The sequence below is a fragment of the Musa acuminata genome, chromosome BXJ3-11 (assembly GCF_036884655.1).
Source record: "Musa acuminata AAA Group cultivar baxijiao chromosome BXJ3-11, Cavendish_Baxijiao_AAA, whole genome shotgun sequence".
Classification (NCBI taxonomy): domain Eukaryota; kingdom Viridiplantae; phylum Streptophyta; class Magnoliopsida; order Zingiberales; family Musaceae; genus Musa; species Musa acuminata.
The window spans coordinates 7946709-7971554 of NC_088359.1; the positions used below are offsets into that span (position 1 = coordinate 7946709).

General features: G+C 37.0%; 1 protein-coding gene and 1 pseudogene across 1 annotated transcript; both read left to right on the plus strand.

Moving 5' to 3' along the window:
• Positions 1-10151: 10151 nt before the first annotated feature.
• On the plus strand, positions 10152-11831 carry LOC135652641 (pentatricopeptide repeat-containing protein At3g26630, chloroplastic-like; annotated as a pseudogene).
• Positions 11832-17976: 6145 nt separating this feature from the next.
• Positions 17977-19591, plus strand: LOC135652360 (UPF0481 protein At3g47200-like). The gene is made up of 2 exons (XM_065173209.1): positions 17977-18657; positions 18699-19591. Exons 1-2 carry the CDS (start codon positions 17995-17997, stop codon positions 19425-19427), a joined length of 1392 nt encoding a protein of 463 aa, XP_065029281.1. The 5' UTR covers positions 17977-17994; the 3' UTR covers positions 19428-19591.
• The last annotated feature ends 5255 nt before the right edge of the window (positions 19592-24846 follow it).

The window sequence follows — 24846 nt, forward strand, 5'->3', positions numbered from 1 at the left end:
GATTCGTAATTCATCATAAAGCAAATTAATTTTCAGTCATCACATAAGGCATTTAAAGAATTTTTAAAACATAGGAGAATGATTAATTTAAGCATGCAATGTTTCAATCAAATTCAAGTCATGAATACCAATACTTTCATATTGTGAGTATTAATTTATGAATACCAAAAGATATTATTTGTGATTCCAATTTTGCAAGATCAAGATTATCATTTAGATAAAACTCATTCAAATCAAATCGTTAACTTGAAACTCATAATCAAGTCATCGAAATCAATTTCGAGATTCACAAAATATCATGAAATCATTAATCTCGATCAGATGGAAAATGTATTTTTTAAGTGATTCTTTTTCATCTAAGCATGCCTTAGTCTTTATATGCCAAATCAAGATAAGCATGAAAGTTCAAGACATAAAGACAAAATCTTATAAAACAACTCATCAAGCAAGATTTTAAACATCTATTTTCAAGCCATATAAAAAGTAAGTCAAGGATTCAATTATCTCATGTCATGAATTCCAATAGGCATCTCAAAATATCAACATCACATTAAAAAAATATTTCAAAAAGATATATCGATAAGTGATTCATTTGTATCATTTCATTCATTCGGAAGATTCTCCTCTTTGTTAAATAAATCTAGGAGAACAAAATGAATTAAAGGAGATATAACATGATTGATGCATTGAACATTATTCATATTTAAAATATGTCTCATGTCATAAGTATGAATCAAGCATTTATGAAATCCGAAATCATCCTCGAAGTCACATTCAATAAATTCATACATGACAAGCATAGATTTATTAAAAAGTCGATAAGATAGAGGATCGCATTTCGTTTTTATAAATTTCTATTCATATGATTTGCTTCTTATAAGCATGCCTTTACCTTTAATAAAACAAGTGTCAACATTTAAGATGAAAAGGTAAATTTCATAAAACAAATCATCAAGCATGATTCCATGATAACATCCTTTTAATATCTTGATATTTATCATCAAGTATGATTTCAAAAAGTATGTTCAAGAGAAACTAGTAAGACCAAATACATGATACACTCATTTATTTTCAAAATATTCATCATGTTTATTTTCATGAGATTCACAAGATTGGTAAAATAAATTCATTAATCTCAATAGGATAGAAAATTCATTTCCATTTCATACAATTGATTCCATGTGAGGGTATTCAAGTCTTTTGTGAAAACATGTATCATCATTTAAAATCGAAACATAAGTTTTATCATGAAACCGTCAAGACCAAACACATCATGATATCACATCTATCATCAAAAGACTATCAAGAAATTCATACATAGATGTACATGCACTATGTCATCTTAATATGTCATGAGAATGTCATCTTAATTCGTCATAAAAACGATTAGACCAAAAATATGTTAATCTAAAATGAGAGTTTCAAATCAACATTTACTTCAAAAACTCATGCATGACATAAAATCATCAAGATACACATGCATGGATTAATCCTAAGCATTATCATATATCATATAATTATTATCCCTAATGTTGCATATATCATTCAACATTTCAAAACATAATATGCATGAAACCTTAGCAATATACTTTTCATGATCAAATTTTTAATTTTTTAATGATGCTAAAAAGAGAAACATGATATAATTTTTGAAAAATAATTTTTTATTTCCTATTCCTACTATCTAAATTAAGCACTCATGAAAAACTTCAAGTAATTTCAAAATAATTCAAGAGAGTTGAGTTACTTACCTTGTAGTCGAAGCCCGTCGAAGCCCGTCAAAGCCTAATTCATCGTTTCACCTTTGGAAGTTCTTGATTCATCCTTGGTTGTCTTCCTCTTCTTTGGCCTCTTCCTCCATTCAAGTTCATTGTTTATTTTAGATTTTTGTTTAATAAACTTATTAAGATTTAGTATTCAAAGTTCAAGTTCATCATTATCCTCATCACTTGAGTCATCGCTCAAGTGGTATTCATTTGTCCGGAGTTTCAAATCCTTCCTATTCTTTGGAAAGTGATTCAAGTGCTCATCGGGTTCAAAATGTTCCAAAAGTATCATTTCATAGGTCATTAATGACCCGATTAATTCTTCTAATGGAAAATCATTTAAATTTTTTATCTCTTTTATTGCGGTTATTTTAGGATCCCACCTTTTTGGAAGGGATCTTAAGATCTTGCTTACGAGATCAAAATTCAAAAAAGATTTACTAAGAACTCTTAGATTATTGACAATATCTGTAAAACGGGTGTACATGTCGCCTATAGTCTCGCTTGGTTGCATTCGGAAAAGCTCAAAATCATGCAATAAAATGTTAACTTTCGAGTCTTTGACTCTACTAGTTCCCTCGTGCGTGATTTCAGGTGTTCACTAAATATCAAAAGTTGTTTCGCATGTAGAAATCCGATTGAACTCATTTTTGTCCAAAGCGCAAAATAAGGCATTCATAGCCTTTGCGTTTAAAGAAAAATACTTCTTCTCCAAATCCGACCATTCGTTCATCGGTTTAGAGGGAAGTTGAAAACCGTTTTCAATAATATTCCACAAATCCAAATTCATAGAAATCAAAAAAACTCTCATTCGAGTTTTCCAATAAGTATAGTCTAATCCGTTAAACAACGGTGGACGAACAACCGATAAGCCCTCTTGAAAGCCATAAAGAGTCATTTCTCTCGGGTGTAAATCTGAAATGAGAAATACCGAGCTCTGATACCAATTGTTATGATCAAGAGCACTAAGGAGGGGGGGGGGCGGGATGGAATTATTGCAGCGGAAAACTTTCGACGATTTAAAATGACGTTCGTATGATAAAAATGATTTCGGTAAGAAAGCCGATTCGAAAATAACTTTAACTTGTGATCAAGCGAGATGCAGTTAAAGTAAAGATATAGAGGCAGTTTGTAGTTAAGATAGAGAATAGAATGTAATTGCAAATTGAAATACGACGTTCGTACGATAAAAGCGATTTCGGTATGAAAGCCGATTCGGAAGTTGCTTTAACTTAGATTAGGTGAAGTGCAGTTAAAGTAATAAGGAAGTAAAGCATATATGGAGGTTTACAGTAAAGTAAGCAGCAAGAAGAAATGCAAACCAAAGATCACCGCAATTTTAGAGTGGTTCGGTCAATCGTGACCTACATCCACTTTTGGCTTCCTCCTCCGATGAGGTCATCGATGTCCACTAGAGGCCTTCCTTCAATAGGCGAAGACCAATCACCCTTTTACAATTTCACTCCTTTTGACGGGCTTAGGAGACAACCCTTACAAACTTTTCTCTCCTCTCTTGAAAGATCAAAACTTGGAAGAAAAGAGGGAGGAGAACTTCTAGCCTTTACAACAATTTTGAGCTCTAAAAATCACATAGTAAGATTGGATTTTTGGTGCTTTTGATTGCCCTTTCATACAAGAAAGGGTGGGGTTTATATAGGCCCTAAACTGGTTTGAATTTAGAGCTCAAAAGTGTCTTTTTCCGGATTTTCGGGGTCCTGGCGGTACTACCTCCTGACTGGGGCGGTACAACCGCCTGTTAGAGCTCGGAGACTGAGCTCTGGCGGTGCCACCGCCTGATAGGGGCAGTTGCACCACCTAGTCTCACTCAGAGACTGAGCCCAAGCGGTGCCACCGCCCAGCAGGAATTATGGTCCGAATAAGTTGATCCATTCGGCCCAATTTGAGTCTATCAAGAGCTCAATTGCCCCCATATTAAGTTAATGGGATCACCTCCCATTCTTAACTTAATCTATATGCTAACTATAATATTTCTTAAGATATTTACTACAACTTGCTCTGGTGCGTCAATCGCTTTTTCCGACGAGCTTCCGACGAACTTCCAGCGAACATCCGACGAACCTTCGACAATGCTCTAGTGGACTTCCGGCAAACTCTTGGACTTGAGACGATCCACTTGGCGAGTTCCGATGAGCTTCTTTGGCAAGCTCCTGGACTTCTCGGATTTGTTCCCGTAGAACCTCCGACGACCGTCCGAACTTCCGTCGAACTCTCGAACTCTCAACGTGATCATAGCCTTGACTCCGGTGCAACTCCTACTGCATGTCTTACTTCCATCATAGTTAATCCTGTACATATAAAACAAAACTTTGATCGAGACAATTAATCCTAAGCAATTAACCAAGTTGTCCGGCATGTCATTGGTCCCTCGACGCTTCGTCTGATTATTCGGCGCATCGTCCTCTCCTACGGCCTATTGCCTAATCGGCCAATTGACTCTGCAACTCCGATATCCTTGGCGCAATACCCGCTCTTCTTGGTCTGATGCCCGAATCCACGGCCCGAAGCCTTTTGTCGATACGTCGACCGATCCACCGGCCCAACGTCTAATCTTCTGACATGTTCCTTCGGCATAACATGATTTTTTCTGCTTTAATTGTCTCATCCTGATCGAAGCATCCTACGTCACTCAAAACACAGATTAAAACATAAATACAATTATCAATTGGTTTCATCATCAAAATACGAGATTCAACACTTTACTTATTGAATCTTTCAAGAACATTTTCAATGTAGGTCTCTTGATATAGTCAAATTTTCTCATTCTTCCTATCACGAAGAATCTTCATGTCAAGTATTTATTTTGTCGATCTTAAGTCTTTCATGGCAAAAGACTTAGCTCTCTTTTAAGCTTTTCAATTTTACTAGCATCATAGCCAACAATCAACATACCATCAACATATAGTAGGAGAATAATGAAATCATCATTTAAAATTATTTTTATAAATATACAATAATTAGATATGGTTCTATTGTATCCTTGGCTCATCATAAAAGAATCAAACTTTTTATATCACTGTTTGGGTGCTTGTTTGAGACCATATAAGTTTTTCTTAATATTGCACACTGTATTTTCTTTTCCCTTGACTTTGAAACCTTTTGGTTGCTCTTTGTAAATTTTTTCTTCTAAGTTACCACAAAGAAATACTGTTTTCAAATTAGTTTGCTCAACTTCTAAGTTTAAATTGACAGCCAAACCAAGAACAACTTAGATAGAGGATATTTCACTATAGGAGAAAATATTTTTTCAAAGTCAATACATTTCTTCTGACTGAATCATTTTACAACTAGTCGTACCTTGTATCTTTGTTATGAGCTATTAGTTTTAGTCTTCAATTTGTAAAGTCATTTATTCTTGAGAGCTTTCTTTCTTTTAGACAACTTTACTAAGTCATAGATATGGTTTTCAAGCAAGGATCTCATATCTTCTTACGTGGCTTTAACTCACTCATTCTTTTACTCATGTAAAATAGCTTCTTCGTAAGTTTTTGGCTCTCCCCATTAATAAGCATAACATACTCATGTGGAGGATATCTTGTAGATGGTTGTCGCTCTCCTGTAGATCTTTTCAATGGAATCTCAACTGGTGGTGGAGGTGCTTGTTCAAATTGTTTAGTTAGTTCAACATCATCAACTATAAGAGCATAATCACTAATATTCTCACCATAATCTTCTTGTTCATCTCTCTCATGATCATCATGAACTATAGGTGGAGGAATTTAACCCAAACTCTAAGGAATATAAATAGAGGTTTTTGACTTCAACATTGTCACCATCATCAAACAATTGGTCCTCAAGAAACACAATATCTCTACTTCTAATAATCTTCTTATTCACTAGATTTCATAATCTGTACCCACACTCTTCATGACTATACCCCAAGAAAATATATGCTTTTGCCTTATTATCAAGCTTGGACCTCTCATCTTTGGGAATATGAATAAATGCTTTATACTTAAAGACTCTTAAATGATCATAAGATATATCTTTTCCTTTTCATACTCTTTTTGGAACATGACCTTTTAGAGGAACTGATGGAGAAAGATTTATCAAGTCAACTATAGTTCTCATAGCCTCCCCTTAAAATGACTTAGGTAACTTGGCATGAGAAAGCATACACTTAATTCTTTCTTTAATGATTTTGTTCATTCTTTCTGCCACACTGTTTTGTTGAGGAGTTTTAGGAATTATTTTCTCAAACCTGATACCATGGAATCTATAATAATTCTCAAAAAGACCCTTGTACTCGCTACTATTATCTACTCAAATACACTTTAGCTTTTTGCCAGTTTTTCTTTCAACACTAACATGAAACTCTTTGAAAATATCGAGTACTTAATATTTAGATTTCAAAGCAAAGGCTCAAACTTTTCTAGAATGATCATCAACAAAAGTAATAAAATAAATAGCACCTCAAAGAGTTTTAGTTTGCATAGTACAAATATCAGTGTGAATCAAATCAATAACATTTGATCTTTTAAATAATGGATAAGTATGAAAAGTAACTCTATGTGTTTTTCCAACTAAGTAATGATCAAAAGATTTAAGAGATGTACCTTGCAATTCTAGTAAGATATGCTTTCTAGCAAGAGTTTGAAGTGACTTCTCACCGATATGACTAAGTCTCTTATGCGAAAGATCTATGCTTTCACCCTTTTAAATTGCATTAATCTCTCATTTGTGTAGCTTAGCTTCCATAACATAAAAAGAGTTTAGCTTCTTTCCTCTCGCTATAATTAGAAAAATTTTAGTGAACTTTCATTTACTTTCACCAAAATAGTATGTAAATCATTTATCATCAAGTCTGCTTGTAGATATCAAGTTAAGATGAATATCTAGAACATGTTTAACATCTTGATAAATATATAACTATTGGGCTTATATTTTGGTGACCCACTTATCGAGAGTTGAAAATTTAAAATATTATCCAATATATTTTACACTTAAAAGGCTAGTTTGGTGGTGGGGAACTAGGCTTAATTATGTTGAAAGTGTAAGTTAGCTTAGCTGGTTAAGATTTTGATAGATTATCATAAGGTTTTAAATTCGAATCACACCATTGTCACTTATCCTTATCATACTTACTATATAAAAGGGATCTCATATCTCTTGATTAGGAAATCATATATTCCCTAATTTCTACCATAAAAGAGATTTGACATCCCTTAATTTGTGTAAATTCAACTGTTTATGAGATTGATTTGATTATCTTTTACCCTATAAATAGGGTATATAACAAATATTAAGTAAAATTATAAGCTTCTTCTTATTTCTTTTTTTATAACATGATATTAGAGTTATTCTCTTGATAATCTTATACTCTATCGCTACTTCTACTCCATCGCTCGCAAACTTATGATCTACATAACTATAATAGTTTCTATTGCCCTTCTCGTGAGATTCCTTCACTATTGTGATTATTCTTTTATCTCTCTCCAGTTGAGTATAATCAAGATCTTACCCTTATCAACTGCTGAACATAGTCGAGATCCTACCCTAGTTAGATTCTTCGTTGTTAAACACAATTGAGATCTTGCTCTCACTATATCCTCTATCGCTGAGCACAGCCAAGCTCCTTTGTTATATATCTCATTGTCCTGACTCGATTATGTACTAAAGGATGGCATCATCCTCTAGAAGCATACCTTCATTGGATCTCCTTTTACCTCTAGTTAACAATATCATACTTTTATTAGTTTGCATTATATGAAATAATCCCTAGGTCAATCTATTAATGAATTTTATTTTCAGATGATATTTCTTTAGGATAAACTTATTTTATATAAACCTCGACGGGGATGCAAAAATAATGCTACATTATTTGAGACATATTATGATATATTAAGATTAAATTATATTTTAACAGCTTTAAATGATGATTCTGAGTGCTTTTTGGGTTTATTGCAAATTGATTCTTTGTTACTAATGCATAGTTAAATAAGTTGTAATAATCTAATAACTTAGCCATTGTTTAGTATTTGCAAACCTGATTCTCATGACCATTGTAAAAGCCTAAGGTATATTGTCATTTGACGCTGAGTTAAGTATCTCTACTCTAATTGTCTTTTAATTTGATACTATTAAACTGAATCTTTTGAACCTTATTATTAACTTAAAATATGAAAGAAGTTTTGCCAGCCCGAACATAATCTTATAAGAACTTGGCACGAGGATGTAATGTTTTCACTCTTAGCCATCCTATAACATAGGGTTAAGGTTCATTTTAGCTTATGCAGTTTTGGTCATCGATCACTTAAGTTCTTATAATTTACTCATATCTAAAATAACTCATTTATTTTTTAAAATATAACATATAAACCTCTAGTTAACAGACGTTAGTGTTTGCTTACGTTGCATGCTAACTCATAATAAATTATTAATATAATGATATATATAATTTAAGTTTAAAAAAAGATATCTATTCTAGCCCTTGTGGTTTTGATTATGGACAACTTAAGCCCTTATGGTTTTATTTATGTTTAAAATAACCTATACATTTTTAAAAAACGTAGCATATAAGCTCCTCCCGTCAAGTTTGAGTTAAGAAACGTTAAAGTATGCTTACATGGCATATTGACTCACAATAAATTATTAATATAATGACATGTGTAATTTAAGTTAAAAAAAATCTATCTTATCAAGAAAGAGGAAGCGACGGAGGCCATAGTAGCGAACAAAAGCGGAAAGGTAAAGGTAGGAGAAGTCGGAGGTAGAAGTGAGGAAAAGCTGGACCACCATATCGTAAACACGATAGGTGAAAGCATGGGAGAGGACGAAGTGAGAAGTGGTGGGGATGAAGATGCCCAGGAGAAAGAAGAGGGACCAGGATACCATTGTATAGCTAGCATCAGACTGATTAATGAACATCCACCTAAGGTAGGATCGGAAGCTCTTGAGCTTATCATTAGCGTGGGAGAGGCTACGTGCATACGACGCCCAACTAGGCAGTAGCAACTTAGTGTTGTTTCTAGTGAACGCTTCCATAATCATGCCTCCTCTCGTTATTGATGGTGGTCTCAATTTTTTTAATTTAAATTATATATATTATTATATTAATAATTTATTGTGAGTCAGTATATGACGTAAATATACTCTAATATCTGTTAACTCAAACTTGATAGGAAGGACTTATATGCTATGTTTTTTAAAATATAAAGGTTCTTTTAGACACGAGCAAAATCATAAGGGTATAAGTGGTCAATGATCAAAATCATAACTACTCAAATGGATCTTTTTTAATTTAAATTATGTATCATTATATTAATAGTTTATTATGAGTCAGCATGTTATGTTAGCAGATTCTAACATTGGTTAATTCAGACTTAATGGGAAGACCTTATATGTTATATTTTTAAAAATATAAGAATTATTTTAGACATGAGTAAACCATAAAGACTTAGTCAATGACCAAAACCTGCTAAAAAGAACTAAAATTAATATGTTCATGAACTAAAATTAAGTGGTCCATGACCTATAACATGTTCGAAAAAAAGATCAATCATTAATTGAACTAATCGGCTTATATGTATCAAATTAAGTGGTCCATGACCACTTAATTTTAGTCTTATGTAACCCATCTAACATAAGACTAAAATTAAAAAGACACATTCAATATATCTATAAATGTATATATATGCCTATATGTATCTAATCGGCTTTAGTCAAATTAAAATACCATTAATTGAACTTCGAAGGTTTTTGTCACTAAGCTCAAATAACAACGAAAAAAAGTATTTGGACAGCTATTATGTCATGATACTCTACCACAGCTATATGTCTACAGTTATGCTTGCAAATTATTATACTATTGCAAGAACTTTCATCTGAATTTGGTGGACCACAATCCATTCATTTAGATCAATAAAAAATACAAATCATTTATCTTGATATTCGGATAACCATTGCATTCCATTCATTCTCAAATGTTACTTGGCATAACCATTGCATTCATTCTCAAATGTTACTTGGCAGCTACTCAAGTTCCTTCCAAAACCATTGTTATTATTCGGATCGATCGATAGTCGATATGATTCTGATCTTATCCTAAAAGATACAAAATCATCTTAATAATCTGTATGACAATCTGACAAGATAATTCTTATGACATTAAGATGTTCGAGATGACTTTTCGCAATTGACGAACCACTCAGAATATTTTCTATCAATCAATATCCTAAAGAGAGATTTAATTTTATCATGCAATCTCATAAAACATATCATCAAATAATTGCTCAATCTCTAAGGTGCCATATTTGATTATTTTTTTAAAATTTAATTAATAATATATCATCATCATCATCATCATCAAGGAGATGACGTGGACCTGCGACACGTTCCCTCCTCAAGTTGGAGATAAGTAGGTCGACGGCACACTTGAAGAGGACAGAACGCCAGTAACTCCTCGCCGAACATATGCTATTATGCCTCGCCTGCAACCTCGATCCATTCGCCCACCGCAACTCCCATTCAGGCCGCGCGCCCGCCGACGGCGCGCTCGCCCTCGAGCCCCGCGAGGCTCTCCGCCTCCTCAGCCGAAGCGCCTCCACCACCCTGGGACATGTCAAGCTTACCCACGCCCGCATCTTCCGCTCCGGCCTGTACCACAACCCCGCCCTCCTCCCCTCCCTCCTCCGCCTCTACTCCTCCCACTGCCGTCTCGATCTCGCCGCCCGCCTCCTCGCCACCTTCCCCGACCCTCCCACCATCCCATGGAACCTCATGATCCGCGCCCACGCCGGCGCGGGCGCCCCCCTCGACGCCGTCCTTCTCTATAACCGCATGCTCTCCCGCGGCCTCCGACCTGATAAGTTCACCTTCCCCTTCGTCGTCAAGGCCTGTTCGATGCTCCTGGAGGTTAGTAAGGGCAAGGAGGTCCACGCCTTTGCTATCAAGTCTGGGTTCTGGCCTGACACGTTCCTGCGGAACGCCCTCATTCATCTCTACCTCTGCTGCGGCGACCCAGTGAGCGGGCGGAAGGTGTTCGACGAAATGCCAGTTAAAAGCGTCGTGTCGTGGACCGCTCTGCTTTCGGGACTCGTGGCGTGCGGCGAGGTAGAGGCCGCTAGAACCGTCTTCGACACCATGCCGATCCGAATCGTGGTGACTTGGACGGCGATGATCGACGGGTACGCGAGGAATGGGCGCCCAGATGAGGCGTTCAGGCTGTTCCGGAGGATGCAGGACGACGACGTGATGCCGAACGAGTTCACGGTGGTGGCGCTGTTGATCGCGTGCGCAGAGCTTGGGAGCCTGAGTGTGGGCCGTTGTGCATGAGTTTGCCCAAAAGAATGGCGGACTCGACAAGGTCGTCTTCGTGGGCACTGCGCTCATAGATATGTACAGCAAATGTGGAAGCTTGGAGGACGCGGTGAGAGTGTTTGATCATATGCCAGTCAAGAGCGTGGCAACTTGGAACTCCATGATCACTAGCTTCGGCGTTCATGGGCGGGGAAAGGAAGCGGTGGCTTTTTCATGGAAATGGAGAAGGCAAAGGTGCTGCCGGATGGAATCACCTTTGTGGGCGTCTTGAGCGCCTATGTGAGGGAGTGCATGGTGGAGGAGGCCTGCAGGTTCTTTGGGTCCATGGTCGAACGATATGGCATCGGCCCATGTCGCGAGCATTACGACTGTCTCGTGGAGCTCTTGAATCGTGCTGATGACTTAGATGAAGCAACCAAAATGGTTGATAATTCGCTGCTAAAGCTTGGCGTTGCTGCAAGACAAATGCTGAAGAAATTGTGCCAAACAAATGCCGACATGAGGCTCCAAAAAGTTAGTTGTTCATCCTCATGGATTCGAAAACCTTCAAAAGCCTTGAGCGTGAAGTAGAATAGTTTCAGCCTGGAAAACAAAGATGAGTGCTACCAAGACATGGCCGACAAGTTTATGCTAAGAATTGCAACTCTATTGCAGTGCTGGATCCTGGATTCCAGTCTCTGTAAACCTTACAGTTCAGTAGAAGAAGCTGGCTGTCTAAGATAAATGAAATGCGTGTTAGGCAAAACAGCAGAAAATGAACATTCAAACGGGAGTGTCTATTTCTTTGAAGCACTAGCGATCAGTTCCTCTCCCTCTTGGAAGTTCCGCTTTCTCCTCCCCTGGTACTACCTGACACAATTCCCTCTTCCTCTCTTGTTCATGGCAGCTGTGCTGCTATTCCCCCTGAAGCCCTCTTCGCCCCTATCTCGGATGGGTCTCGCCTCTACATGGCTTCAACCTCCCCCATCGTCTCGGGCAAATCTATTAACAAAAAAGCTAAAGGTGTTGCGGATGGGCAGATCGATCCCGTTCTTTAAAGGCAGTTCTTCCAGATTCAGTGCAAGTCCAACCTCAAGTTGGACCTATATGTCGATTAGTTTTCTTTCGCCTGTGATGGCTAGCAAACCAATCTATCTGACAAATTTTTGAGTAAAATTCTTTCACTTGACCTTATGAAATCTCTGTTTCCAAAGATTTGAAACCTGCCAGTTGGACGCGATATTATCCACCAAAGGTTTTTTTTTTCTTTTGATTTCACTTGTGGTGGAAATGAATCACGTCTTCTAGAGAGGACCCTAGTATTTCAAAATCAATCCCTCATCCTCGTCCTTTGAAAATTATATTTTTAGCTTTTATTGAAAAAAAAAAGCCCATCCCCACCTAGTTACAACTTTTGGGCCCTCTCTTGCAATTCCTTCTAACCCTAATTCCTCTCTCAAACATCTCTCAATAGTTTCTCAAAGTCAATCAAGCCACCTTATCCCTTGTCCATGACAATTTTACTTGGATTTGTGTTCTCTACAATCTTACTCAGTCAGCCCCAGGGAATTTGGATTCAAGTTGCCAATACAGTTTTTTCAAACCTCCCTAACATCTATTTTAGATGTGGGAAAAGCTTCCGATTACGAGTTTTCCCTTTAACCCATTCTATCTCCGGTTGCGGCCTTAGACATACATCTCAGGTTGATCATAGGGTTTCATCCCGAGTTTGAGGTGGACGATGAATTATTGTATGGGTCGTGGGTTCGAATCTAGAGAAGAACTAGATCCAAACCTTTTCTAGTTTGACAAGGGAAGAAACTAGTCTATGAACCTGTCAACTCTGATAGCTAGCTCCAACCTAATTCCTCTCTTTGCTTTAGCATCTTCAATACTCATTTTGGAGCCTTGCTTGCTCTCAAGACAGGTGAGGCAAACCTCTAAAGGACAAGTTGACAACTCATTATCATCATCCTCCATTAGGTCGAGACATACCCCTCGCACATGAGTTTAGTTGTGTCAAGATAAACCATCCCCCTCCCGTCCCATCAAATATTCCCCAAACTCTAACCCATCCCTACTACTAAATAACCCCATCGTCCCCCTCAACATCTACTAAATAACCCATCCCTCTCTTAGGTTTCTAATAATGCTCATTTATACTTCTCAACACAATCTAGAAATTCAAGAAATACTTTTTACCAACCTCTTTCATTTACTGCCCCCAGTAGTATGATTTTTTGGTAGAAAAAATAAATATTGCAGTCCAAAAACTTATTAATGAAGATGCCTTGATAAGCGACCCAAGCTTCCTTGAAGGTGAAATGGAAGAGTGGATTGCTCTGCCTATGAAAAAGAACTCTAAAGTCTAGCGCAGACTTATTTAGAAGAGTCTTAATTTGTCTTTAAAATATAGAAATAAAAAGAAAAAAAACTGAGGCTATTAAACCCCATGTTTTATCATAGTTTTTTATTGGATTCACTATTAACTCTTCCCATGATAATATTTCCTTGTGACTAAAGAGATTATCGTAAAATTTTATTTAGTTTGATTTATTCTTATAACTTAAACTTTATTGTGCTCTATGAAATACATACGCAGGAGACTTATTCCAAATCCTTCATTTAGTATATGGGGCAATAATAGCATGGAGAGTATATAGTAGCTTCAGGGAGATCAGGTAGAGTCCTAATTCTTTGTAAGCATGACAAATGTAAGGCTTCCCTCATTAGTTATAATTCTCAAACCCTAAATCCTAAACCTAATAATATTAAGGTAATCCTCCATGGCTCTTATTTGTTATTTATACTACTGATCTCACCCGTATTTGTAAGATGCTTTGGGATGAGTTTTTCTCAATTGATTCTCTTATAATTATTTTATATTTTCTATGTGGGAATTTTTTATTAATAACTTTTAGATTTTTTTATTCCATAATTTTTTGATCACCCATCTCCCTATATTACACTCTAACCATTCTCCCTTATTGATCAATGTTAGGTATAGCTCTCCTTAAACCAGATCTATAGGCCTTTTAAATTTGAGAATTATTAGATTGAGCATTGTGAGGTCCACTCCATTGTTCATGATCTGTTTGCTAACCCTGATTCAAGATTGTCCAATCTCATACTCTCTCTTCATCAGTGTTTATCTTCCTTTAGTGTCTCCATATCTTAGTGGAGAAGCAAGCACGACTATAATCTTGAAACCTCCATTAAGTAAACTTTTGTTGAGCTATCTTAACTAGAACTCAAAGAGGATTCTGGGTCCTCTCGAATCTTGAACATTTGCCTCTTCAAACCATACACAACAAACCGCTATCCTTAATCATCAACAACATCATAAGTAGTGGTCCCATACTAAAATCCAATGTATGGAGCAAAGAGATAAGAATATGAAATTCTTCCACAAGTTAGCCTCTTGTGTAAGCATAGGAAGAATTTTATTTCTCACATCAAAAAGGAGGATGGATCCTTTCTTTTTTTATCATATCTTAACTACTTTTTCCAACAGGTATACTAATCTTTGAGCTCCTACCTCCTTTAAACTCTTAATTGGACCCTTTGCCTCTTCTTTTCTATTATTCATGAAGCTATTCTCTCTAGTCTATCTAAGAATTTACTATCATCGAAATTGAAATTGCCCTCCACCAAACGAGTCGAGGTAAGAGTCCAAGTCTTAATAGTTTTAATGTAGAATTCTATAAATCCTTTTAGGAGTTCTTAAGAATCTCATTCTCTAGTCTTCTTCGTTCATTTCTATAATCTCTTTCCTCTTATTGGGGAAGAATTCAGTTTATCTTTATTTCGAAAAAGGTCAATCCTTCCCTAATCAAAGACTTTCATATGATTGCTCTATGTAATGTTATTTTTAAGTTTCTTTCTAAAGTCTTCACCAATTGCATTAAATCTATTCTCCCTGATATGATTAGCTCAAAATAATTCACTTTTATATAATGTAGATCCATCTATGATAATATTCTTATATCTAACGAGTTGGTTCCCAATATATCCAAATCTAAGGGCAAGTCCCCTATCATCATTCTCAAGCTAGATTTAGAGAAAGTATTTGACTCATTTTCTTAGAATATTATCCTTAAATTTCTCTCATTGATGAACATTTCTCCTATTTTTACCAAGTGGGTTGCTACTTCCATTTTTTTGCTTTCCTTCTCCTATCTTATAAATAGTTCCTCCTTGGCCACTAGAGGAATAAGGTAAGGAGACCCCATATCTTCTTACATTTTCATCTTTGCTTAATAAATCCTCTCATCCCTAATCTCTACCTCGGTTGAAAGGAAACATATTACTCCTTTTAACCTTAAAGGGATCAAATTAACTCATTTGATGTTTGATGATCTCCTTTTTGCTTAGGCCAACAATAAATCTTGTTCAAAGATATTGAAGATTCTTAACACTTTTTAGTAACTTATTAATCTCAAGGTTAACCTTCATAAATCATATATTAGAATTAAAGAAAGATTTTGGCCTATTAAATATCTATGTTCATTTATATCTTTAGGTCACTTTATCCTCAGTCATCAAAATATCCTTATTGACAAAGCTTGATCGAAAGTTCAAAGCTAATATAAAGGTCTTCTATCCCAAGTGAAAAAATGATTTTAATTAATTCAGTGGTGATTCCTACCCATTTTCTCTTTGACCATTGTATTTCAAACTCTATTTCAAACACATGACCAAAATGGTTAAAAATTTCTTCTAAAGTTTTGATTCTTTTTACATTTAGGCTAAAACTCATAAGTAGGGATATTATTACTAAGCCTAAGGACTATAGTGAGCTTAGGTTGAGAGATGTACTCACTATTAAAAGATTCATATGTGTAAAACATATTCTATCACTCCTGAACGATATTGATATATTTTGGGTTTAAATCCTTAAAGCTAAGCATGGAGACCTTTATCGGTGTCAAATTTCTCCACCTTGTCTAGATCTAAGAGAAACATTAATAAGTTTACTAAGCATATTAGACTTGGATTTAGGAGATTAATTAATGATGAAAAAATCATTAATATTTGGATAGAGTCTTGGTTTGATAATATTTCTATCAGTTTTTAGCCGGTTAACTTAGGAGTTATGATTTCTTTCTACCATGACATCTGATAGTCTATAATTATTGGAGCTTTTGAAGTTTGAATTATTTTTTCACCCTATCTTAATTGATAGGATTTTGATGATTCATGTTGTTTGACTTCTCAACTTTTTAAGTTTAAAACTAATTGGATAACACTTTCTTATTTCCCCGTCTTTCTCATAAATTCTCTCCTTGGCCATACGTGTTATGTCTATCATCTCTTTGAGAATTCTTCAACTCACATTTTTCTTAATTGTTCCTCTTCCCTCGTTTTTTTAAGCTTTCTTCAGAACCGAATAGGCCTCAAATTCAAATACTTTGATTCTTGGTCATTGTGCACCTGGCTGCGGAAGGGGAAGGGTATAACAAACCTATCTATAGCTAATTTCTAAGTCTTATTTTCTACTCTTTGGCTCAATAGGAACGGTGATGGATTTTTCAACCATTGTGTCAGTCCCTTTAACATAGTTTAAAAGGCTCTTATCCTCCTTAATGAAACTCTCAGCTCATAACCCCTATCTGAGGGGCCTAGCATATGGGTGTACTAACTATACTTTGAAGTGTGATGGATCTTTTCTTTCTCCTAATTTACCTACAGGTATCTAACATACTCTATAGGCTCCTAATGGCAGTGCTTTAGCAGTTGGTTTAGCAGTTGGTTGCTCAGTTTGCAAGGCCCACAATGCTCCTATGGTGAAAGTGATGGCCACATGCAGAATACGAGGGTTGGAAGAATTTTCTCCTTTAAATTGATGTGCAAACCATTGTCCACAGTGTTAATGGCTTCCAACACCCCCTCTTCCATGCAATCGTTTCATACATCCTCCGCTTAATGTCTAATCTCCTTGGCATTTGTTATATTTTCAGATCTTGGAACAGCAAGTCTCATCAGTTTGCTGCTTTTAGCAGAACCTCTGAGTTGTTAATTATTATTATTATTACCTTGGATGACTTAGAGAGCTCGTCCACCCCTTAAGCTCAGTTTTACTTACACAACAAAACTGGAAAAAACAGCAGAAAATGTTGCAACAGAAGCAATGCTGCCTCATCAACGAGAAAAGAACTCAAACCCATGGCTTAAGGATACAATCTGCAGCCTAAGCTGTCATCTCCTCTGGATTAGTTTCACTAGCAGATCACTCATACCGTGATTTCTTTTGTCTCTCTTCTTGGCTGTTCATCTTGTTGAACGAATCAATTTTGACCATGTTGGTATATCATCAGAAACACACATGACACGAATGGAGTATCTATGACTTGGTTCCTAAATATCCAGTCGGTGAATTAATGGGTATGAAGTAGTGAGTTTGTTTTTTAGGTGGCAAAGTGTTCTCTTGAATTTGCTCAGAGACTTTGGGGAAGTTCTTTGCTGCGTTCGTTACGGATCTATCACCGACTTTAATGCTTTTATTGTTGCCTTGCCCTATTAAATGTTCTCATTCCATGATAGCTTGTGGCTTTCACACACCCACACCGAAAGATTTTGTCTTGTAGAAGTTGGCGCCACTTTGTGTGCATTACGCACGAGAGAGGAATAGGTGACGTGATCCAAAGGAAGAATCTTAAAGGAGTGCCATTTTGTGTGCATTACGCACAAGTTGGTGCCACAGCATCCTTCAATCTCAAAGGAACACTCAACTCTCCCCTAACACGTTCGAGTTGGCTTCATGCTTTATTGGGTAGTGTAGTTTCGCGGAAATATCCCTAATAACTCCTTCAGATATATTCATCTGTTATGCATCCTCGGATCACTAATTGGTCCCAATGCTCCAATTAAACAGGTAATGACGTGGAAATGTTCCACGTTGCATGCTTATAAAGCACAGCCAAGTGATGGCGTTTTTAAGCTGCTTGGACTACCGAACACCACACCCACTTCCATGGCCACTAGAGAGAACAAGTGGGCGGTGAAGATTAGTGACCAGCCCATGGCCGCCGAAGAGAGAAGCTGGGCGGTGGAGATCGATGACCAACACAAGAACACCGGTAAGTCGGCCGAGAAGCAGCAAAGCCCGAAGCCATCCATATACATAGTTCCTCCTTACATCAGAAATTTGAACTGCCATGCCTACAAGCCACACATCGTCTCCTTTGGACCATACCACCATGGTGACCCCGACGTCATGCCGATGGAGGAGCACAAGGATCGGGCCCTCACCCGCTTCCTCAAGAGAGCCAATAAGTCTCTCCAAGACGTCATGACCGCCATAGAGGAGGTCGTGCAACAGCTACGGGGCGCTTATCAGAGCCTCGACGGGAAGTGGGCGGAGGACAAGAGGTTCATGCATCTGATGATCCTTGACGGGTGCTTCATGCTCGAGATAATTCGTGTCGCGACCAAGAAGCCGGATGACGGTGGCCATGGCTACGAAATGGATGAACCCATCTTTAGCGACCACGGGAATCTGTACACCGTGCCCTGCATAAAGCGAGATATGATGATGATCGAGAACCAGCTGCCCCTGCTTGTTTTGTACAAACTGGTTTTTGTTGAGGGTGGTAGAAATTGCGTGGTAATACTAACTTTTATTCTCTGTCTGTGTCTATAATTTCCCCTTAATTCTTGTCTCACTAATCTGCACACCAGAAGGTCGTGAACGAACTGGTGCTGAAATTCTGGGGCAAGCCGTCGACGGTGGAAGAAGAACACCTCCTCCTTGAAGAACGCCGCCACCTCCTTGACTTGCTCCGACTTAGCCGGTTGGTTAAGCGATCGTCAACGGACAATAGTCGTGGCCGGACAAACAGGCGAAAAGTCTCGAACATCCGGTCGGCTTTTGAGCTGCGCGAGGCTGGCATCCACTTCAGGAAGAGCAATTCCAACAGCCTCCTTGACATCGAGTTCAAGCACGGTGTCCTCAGCCTGCCGAATCTTACAGTCGACGACAACACGGAGTACATGTTTCTCAACCTCATGGCCTTCGAGCGCCTCAATGTCGGCACCGGCAACGAGGTCACTTCCTACGTCGTGTTCATGGACAGCATCATCGACTCCGCCAAGGACGTCAGCCTGCTGCAGTCCAAGGATATCATCGAGAACGCGTTCGGGAGCGATGAGGCCGCCGCCGAGCTGTTCAACCGCCTCTCCAAGGACGTGGTCATCCCCCCGCAAGGCATCCTTGGCGACGTGTATGGGGAGGTTAAATATTACTTCGGGAGGCGCCGGAACAGGTGGTGGGCCAACTTGAAGCACACTCACTTCAGCAGCCCTTGGAGCCTTCTCTCGCTTGTCGCCGCCATTGTGCTGCTGGTTCTCACGGTGTTGCAGACCATCTACACCTTGTTGCAATTCTACCACCCGCCGTCTGCTTAGCCATTCTAATCAGGCGCTTCATCTGCTTGGTTTTGTTTGTTTGTTTCTTCTTCTCCTTTCTAATTCGGGTATGATGTGAGTTTACGTATTCAAGTTTATGTATTCACTATTTGGGGGGGTTTATGTTTTTGGAGACAACTTTTGCAAGGTTTATTGGTGATATGTTGGCAGATGCAATTTACTTCTCTATGTAGCATTATTCTCTGTTCCACACAGCATGAGTATTAGGATCAAATGCATCAAGACAAAATTGATTACTTGTTTAGCGTCTAAATCATATTCTTTTACCATTTTGCGAACGAAAAGGTACATATATATATATATAGTCATTGAGATTTATAAAAGATGAAGTTATAAAAATATTTTTCTGGACTATAGAACTGATTATGATGAAGATGATACATCAAACATTAAATGACGAATCATGTGAGCACTTGCATGCGCTCCAACTTTATACCATTGCGTACGGTGGCCATTAGCCATCACAAACAAATCAAAGATCCAATTATTATATTACAGACATCCAATCCTACATGAACCAACTTAGGTTCTCACTCACAATTTGTGATGTTCTTGACCCGAATTGTCTTAAACTTTCTTTAAAGCCTAAGCTTTTCTTTAGCTTAATTAGCCTCCTTTCTTCTCAGCTAGGTAGTGGCACTCTTCATGGCTACCGACAAAAGAAACCTTTGAAGGAGCCTTGGCGTAGGGTTTAGGGTTAGGGTACGGGCTGAAAGAACACGGAGGACACAACAAGAGGATGCATCTGAAAGTTCATTTGAGGTTGAGATCATTGCAGTTACTTAGCCTTTTATAAAAGATTCCCACCAGTTCTTCCTGAACAACAGATAGTCAGTTCACGAGACACACTTTCCCTTATGCAAATTAACTTCCGCCCAATTGCTTCCAAGCAATTGAATGAGCTCGGTGATACTGCGACGAACCGCCCATTACGAGAGTATGGGATTCATGGTTCCTTTCCCCTCTAACGGTGTGCCTCTATTCAAAATGAACAATCGATTGCTTCTATTCAAAATGATATGCTCGTTTAGAGATGGAGATTATTGGGGGCATTACATGAACTCGGAGTTTGGTATTGTTGGGAAAAAATATGTTAAAGTGAAATAATTATTTTTCCTCTTTGTGTATAAAAATGGGTTCCTTATCAAAATACCAACTTGATATCAAAATACAAATATCAATCAGCACAGCATAAATAATAGAGCAATAAATCAATCACAGACCAAATCTTTTAACGTGAAAAACCCAATGAGGAAAAATCACGGGACCGTAGTTCACCTTAAACTTCTACTATCAATAATAATGATAACAGGTTTACAGTAAATCTTTTCTAGAATAACCAAAGGATTATAATAACATTAAGAACATAGATCTTGGCTCAAGAATAGTATATCTTCATCACATAGGATGGATCTCATCAAAAGAGAATTCTAGGTCTCACAAAGTGGATATAGCAGAAAAACACCTTAAAGAGGGTAAACTATAGATCAACACTATTAGGATTATAGAGCTTGCTACAAAGATTCTCTGCACAAAATTTGAGCCAAAACTGACAACGTTTGGTCACTGATCGTCAAGTAAAAAACTCAATATTATCTCTCCTTTTTCTCTCTCTCTTTGTGCCATCGTTGCTCGCTGTGCGCTCACTGCTCATGCTCGCTACCCTCACCTTTTGCCTTTTAATTAATATTTGGGTTCAAAAAAGCCCAATTGTCCAAGCCCACATATGGGTTGGACCTAACAATTCTCCCCCTCCAGCTCATTTGGTGGGCTGTACTAAGCCCGCTCTTCGCTTACATGCTTTAAACTTCTCCTTAGGCAAAGACTTTGTCAATATATTTGAATCATTCTCATTGGTATGCACTTTTTCTAACTGTAATTCTCTCATCTCAAGCACATTACAAATCCAGTGATATCTCACATCAATATGCTTGGATCTAGAATAATATGTTGAATTCATGGAGAGGTGAATGACACTTTGACTATCACAGTAAATAGTATATCCTTCATGTTTCAAGCCCAATTCTTGTAAAAACCTTTTCATTTATAAAGTTTTCTTACAGGCTTCAGTAATTGTTATGTATTCTGCTTTTGTGGTTGATAGAGTAACACAATTCTGTAACTTTGATTGCCAAGAGACTACTCCCCCTACAAATGTCATTAAGAACCCCGAAGTAGATTTCCTAGGATCAGTATCACCTACCATGTTTGCATCTGTGTAGCCTTCTAACATAGGTTTATCATTGCCAAAACATAAACATAACCTGGAAGTATCTCTTAGATATCTTATTATCCATTTCACTACTACCCAATATTCCTTTATAGGATTAGAGAGAAATCGACTGACAACTCTAAATACATAAGTTATATCTGACCTAGTATAAACCATAACATACATCAAACTGCCTACTGTATATGAGTAAGGCACTCTGAACATTTCTTCTTTTTCTTTCTCGTTTGTAGGATATTGTTTCGAACTAAGCTTGAAATGATCTACAAGTGGAGAACAAACTGCTTTGGCTTTACTCATATTGAATCTTTCAAGAACCTTTTTAACGTAAGTCTCCTGAGATAGTCAAATCTCCCTTCTCTTCCTATCACGAAAAATCTTCATGCCAAGTATTTGTTTCACCGATCCCAAGTTTTTCATGGCAAAAGACTTACTTAGTTCTCTTTTAAGCTTTTCAATTTTACCAGGATCATGGTCAATAATTAGCATATCATCAACATATAACAGTAGAATAATAAAATCATAATCTGAAAATTTCTTCATAAACACACAATGATCATATGTAGTTCTATCATTCCCTTGGCTCATCATAAAGGAATCAAACTTCTTGTATTATTGTCTAGGTGCCTGTTTAAGTCCATATAAGTTTTTCCTAAGTTTACACACTAGATTTTCTTTTCCCTTGACTTTGAAACCTTCAGGTTGCTTTATGTAAATTTCTTCTTCTAAATCACCATGAAGAAATGCTGTTTTCACATCAAGTTGCTCAACTTCTAAATTCAAGCGTAGCCAAACCAAGAATAACTCAGATAGAGAACATTTTCACCATAGGAGAAAATATTTCTTCAAAGTCAATACCTTTCTTCTGACTGAATCCTTTCACAACTAGTTGTGCCTTGTATCTTTGTTGTGAGCTATTATTTTTAGTCTTCAATTTGTAAACCCACTCATTCTTGAGAGCTTTTTTCTTTTTAAACAACTTTACCAAGTCATAGGTGTGGTTCTCAAGCAAAGATCTCATTTCTTCTTGCATGACTTTAACCCACTCATTCTTATACTTATGTAGAATAGCTTCTTGCTAAGTTTCTAACTCTCTCCCGTCAGTAAGCATAACATACTCATGTGGAGGATATCTAGTAGATAGTTGTTTCTCTCTAGTGGATCTTCTCAATGAAATCTCAACTGGTGGTAGAGGTGCTTGTTCAGTTGGTTCAACATCATCAACTATAGGAGTATCATCACTTACATTCTCACCACAATCTTCTTGGTTATCTCCCCCATGATTATCATGAACTACAGGTGAAGGAACTAGACCCAAACTCCAAAGAATATAAACAGAGGTTTCTGGCTTCTCAATATTATCATCATCATTAAACAATTGGTCTTCAAGAAATACAACATCTCTGTTTCTAATAATCTTCTTGTTCACTAGATCTCATAATCTGTACCCAAACTCTTCATGACTATATCCCAAGAAGAAACATGCTTTTGTCTTATTATCAAGCTTCGACCTCTCATCTTTGGAAATATAAATAAATGCTTTATACCTAAAGACTCTCAAATGATTATAATATATATCTTTTCCTCTCCATACTTTCTCTGGAACATCACCTTTCAGATGAATTATTGGAAAAAGATTTATCAGGTCAACTATAGTTCTCATAGCCTCCCCTCCAAAATGACTTAGGTAACTTGGCATGGGAAATCACCTAATCCTTTCTTCAATTATTTTGTTCATCCTTTCTACCACACCGTTTTGCTGAGGAGTTTTAGGAACTATTTTCTCAAGCCTGATACCATGGAACCTATAATAATTCTCAAAAGGACCCTTGTACTCGTTACCATTATCTGATCAAACACACTTTAGCTTTCTGTCAGTTTCTATTTCAACACTAACATGAAACTCTTTGAAAACATCGAGTACCTAGTCTTTAGATTTCAAAGTAAAAGCTCACACTTTTCTAGAATGGTCATCAATAAAAGTATCAAATAAAAAGTACATCCAAGAGTTGTAGTTTGCATAGTACAAACATCAGTATGAACTAAATCAATAACATCTAATCTTCTAGATGATAGATATGTATAAAATGCAACTCTATGTGTTTTTCCAACTAAGCAATGATCACAAGATTTAAGAGATGTACCTTACAACTCTAGTAAGAACTGCTTTATAGCAAGAGTTTGAAGTTCCTTCTAGTTGATATGACCAAGCCTCTTATGTCAAAGATCTATACTTTCACCTTTTTGAATTGCATTAATCTCTCCTTTATGTAGCTCAGCTTCCATGACATAAAAAGAGTTAAGCTTCTTTCCTCTTGCCACAATTAGAGAACCTTTAGTGAGTTTCTATTTGCTTTTACTAAAATAATGTGCAAAGCCCTCATCATCAAGTTTTCCTGTAGATATCAAGTTAAGACAAATATCTGAAACATGCCATACATCTTTGAGTATCAATTTGCTCCCAATACCGGCCTCCAAGCAAATATCTCTAATACCCACAATCTTAGATGTACCATTGTTTCCCATTCTAACATTACCAAAATCACCAACAGTGTAAGATCTAAAGAAATCAATATGAGAAGTGACATGAAATGAAGCACCAAAGTCAATTACCTAGTTACTATCCTGAGTTGCAAGACTGACACAACCGTCATCACAAACAATAATGATATTACCTTTAGCAACAACTTTATTGGTCTTTTTCTTTATTTTTCTTCATTTCATTCTGTTATTGTTTCCAAAACATATACTCTTTTTTCATGTGACCTGGTCTATTACAGTGGAAACATTTGATATCTCTTCTAGACTTGGATCTTTCTCTATAACCATATGGATTTCTGCTATGACTTCTTCCACGTTTTTCTTGTTTTTCAGTAACAAATGCACCAGAAGAAGATTCATCCCGTTCTTTCCTTCTGGCATCTTCATTTAGCAAACTATCTTTAACCATATCTATATTTAGAGTCCCCTCTGGCGTAGAGTTACAAATTATCACCATAAATGTTTCTCAACTTTCTAGTAAAGAGCTGAGAAGTAATAATCCTTGCATCTCATCATCTATATTCATTTTCATAGCAACCAACTTGTTTGCAAGACTCTGAAATAGGCTTATATGCTCAACAATATTACCACCATCTTTATACTTTAAATTTACAAGCCTTTTGAGGA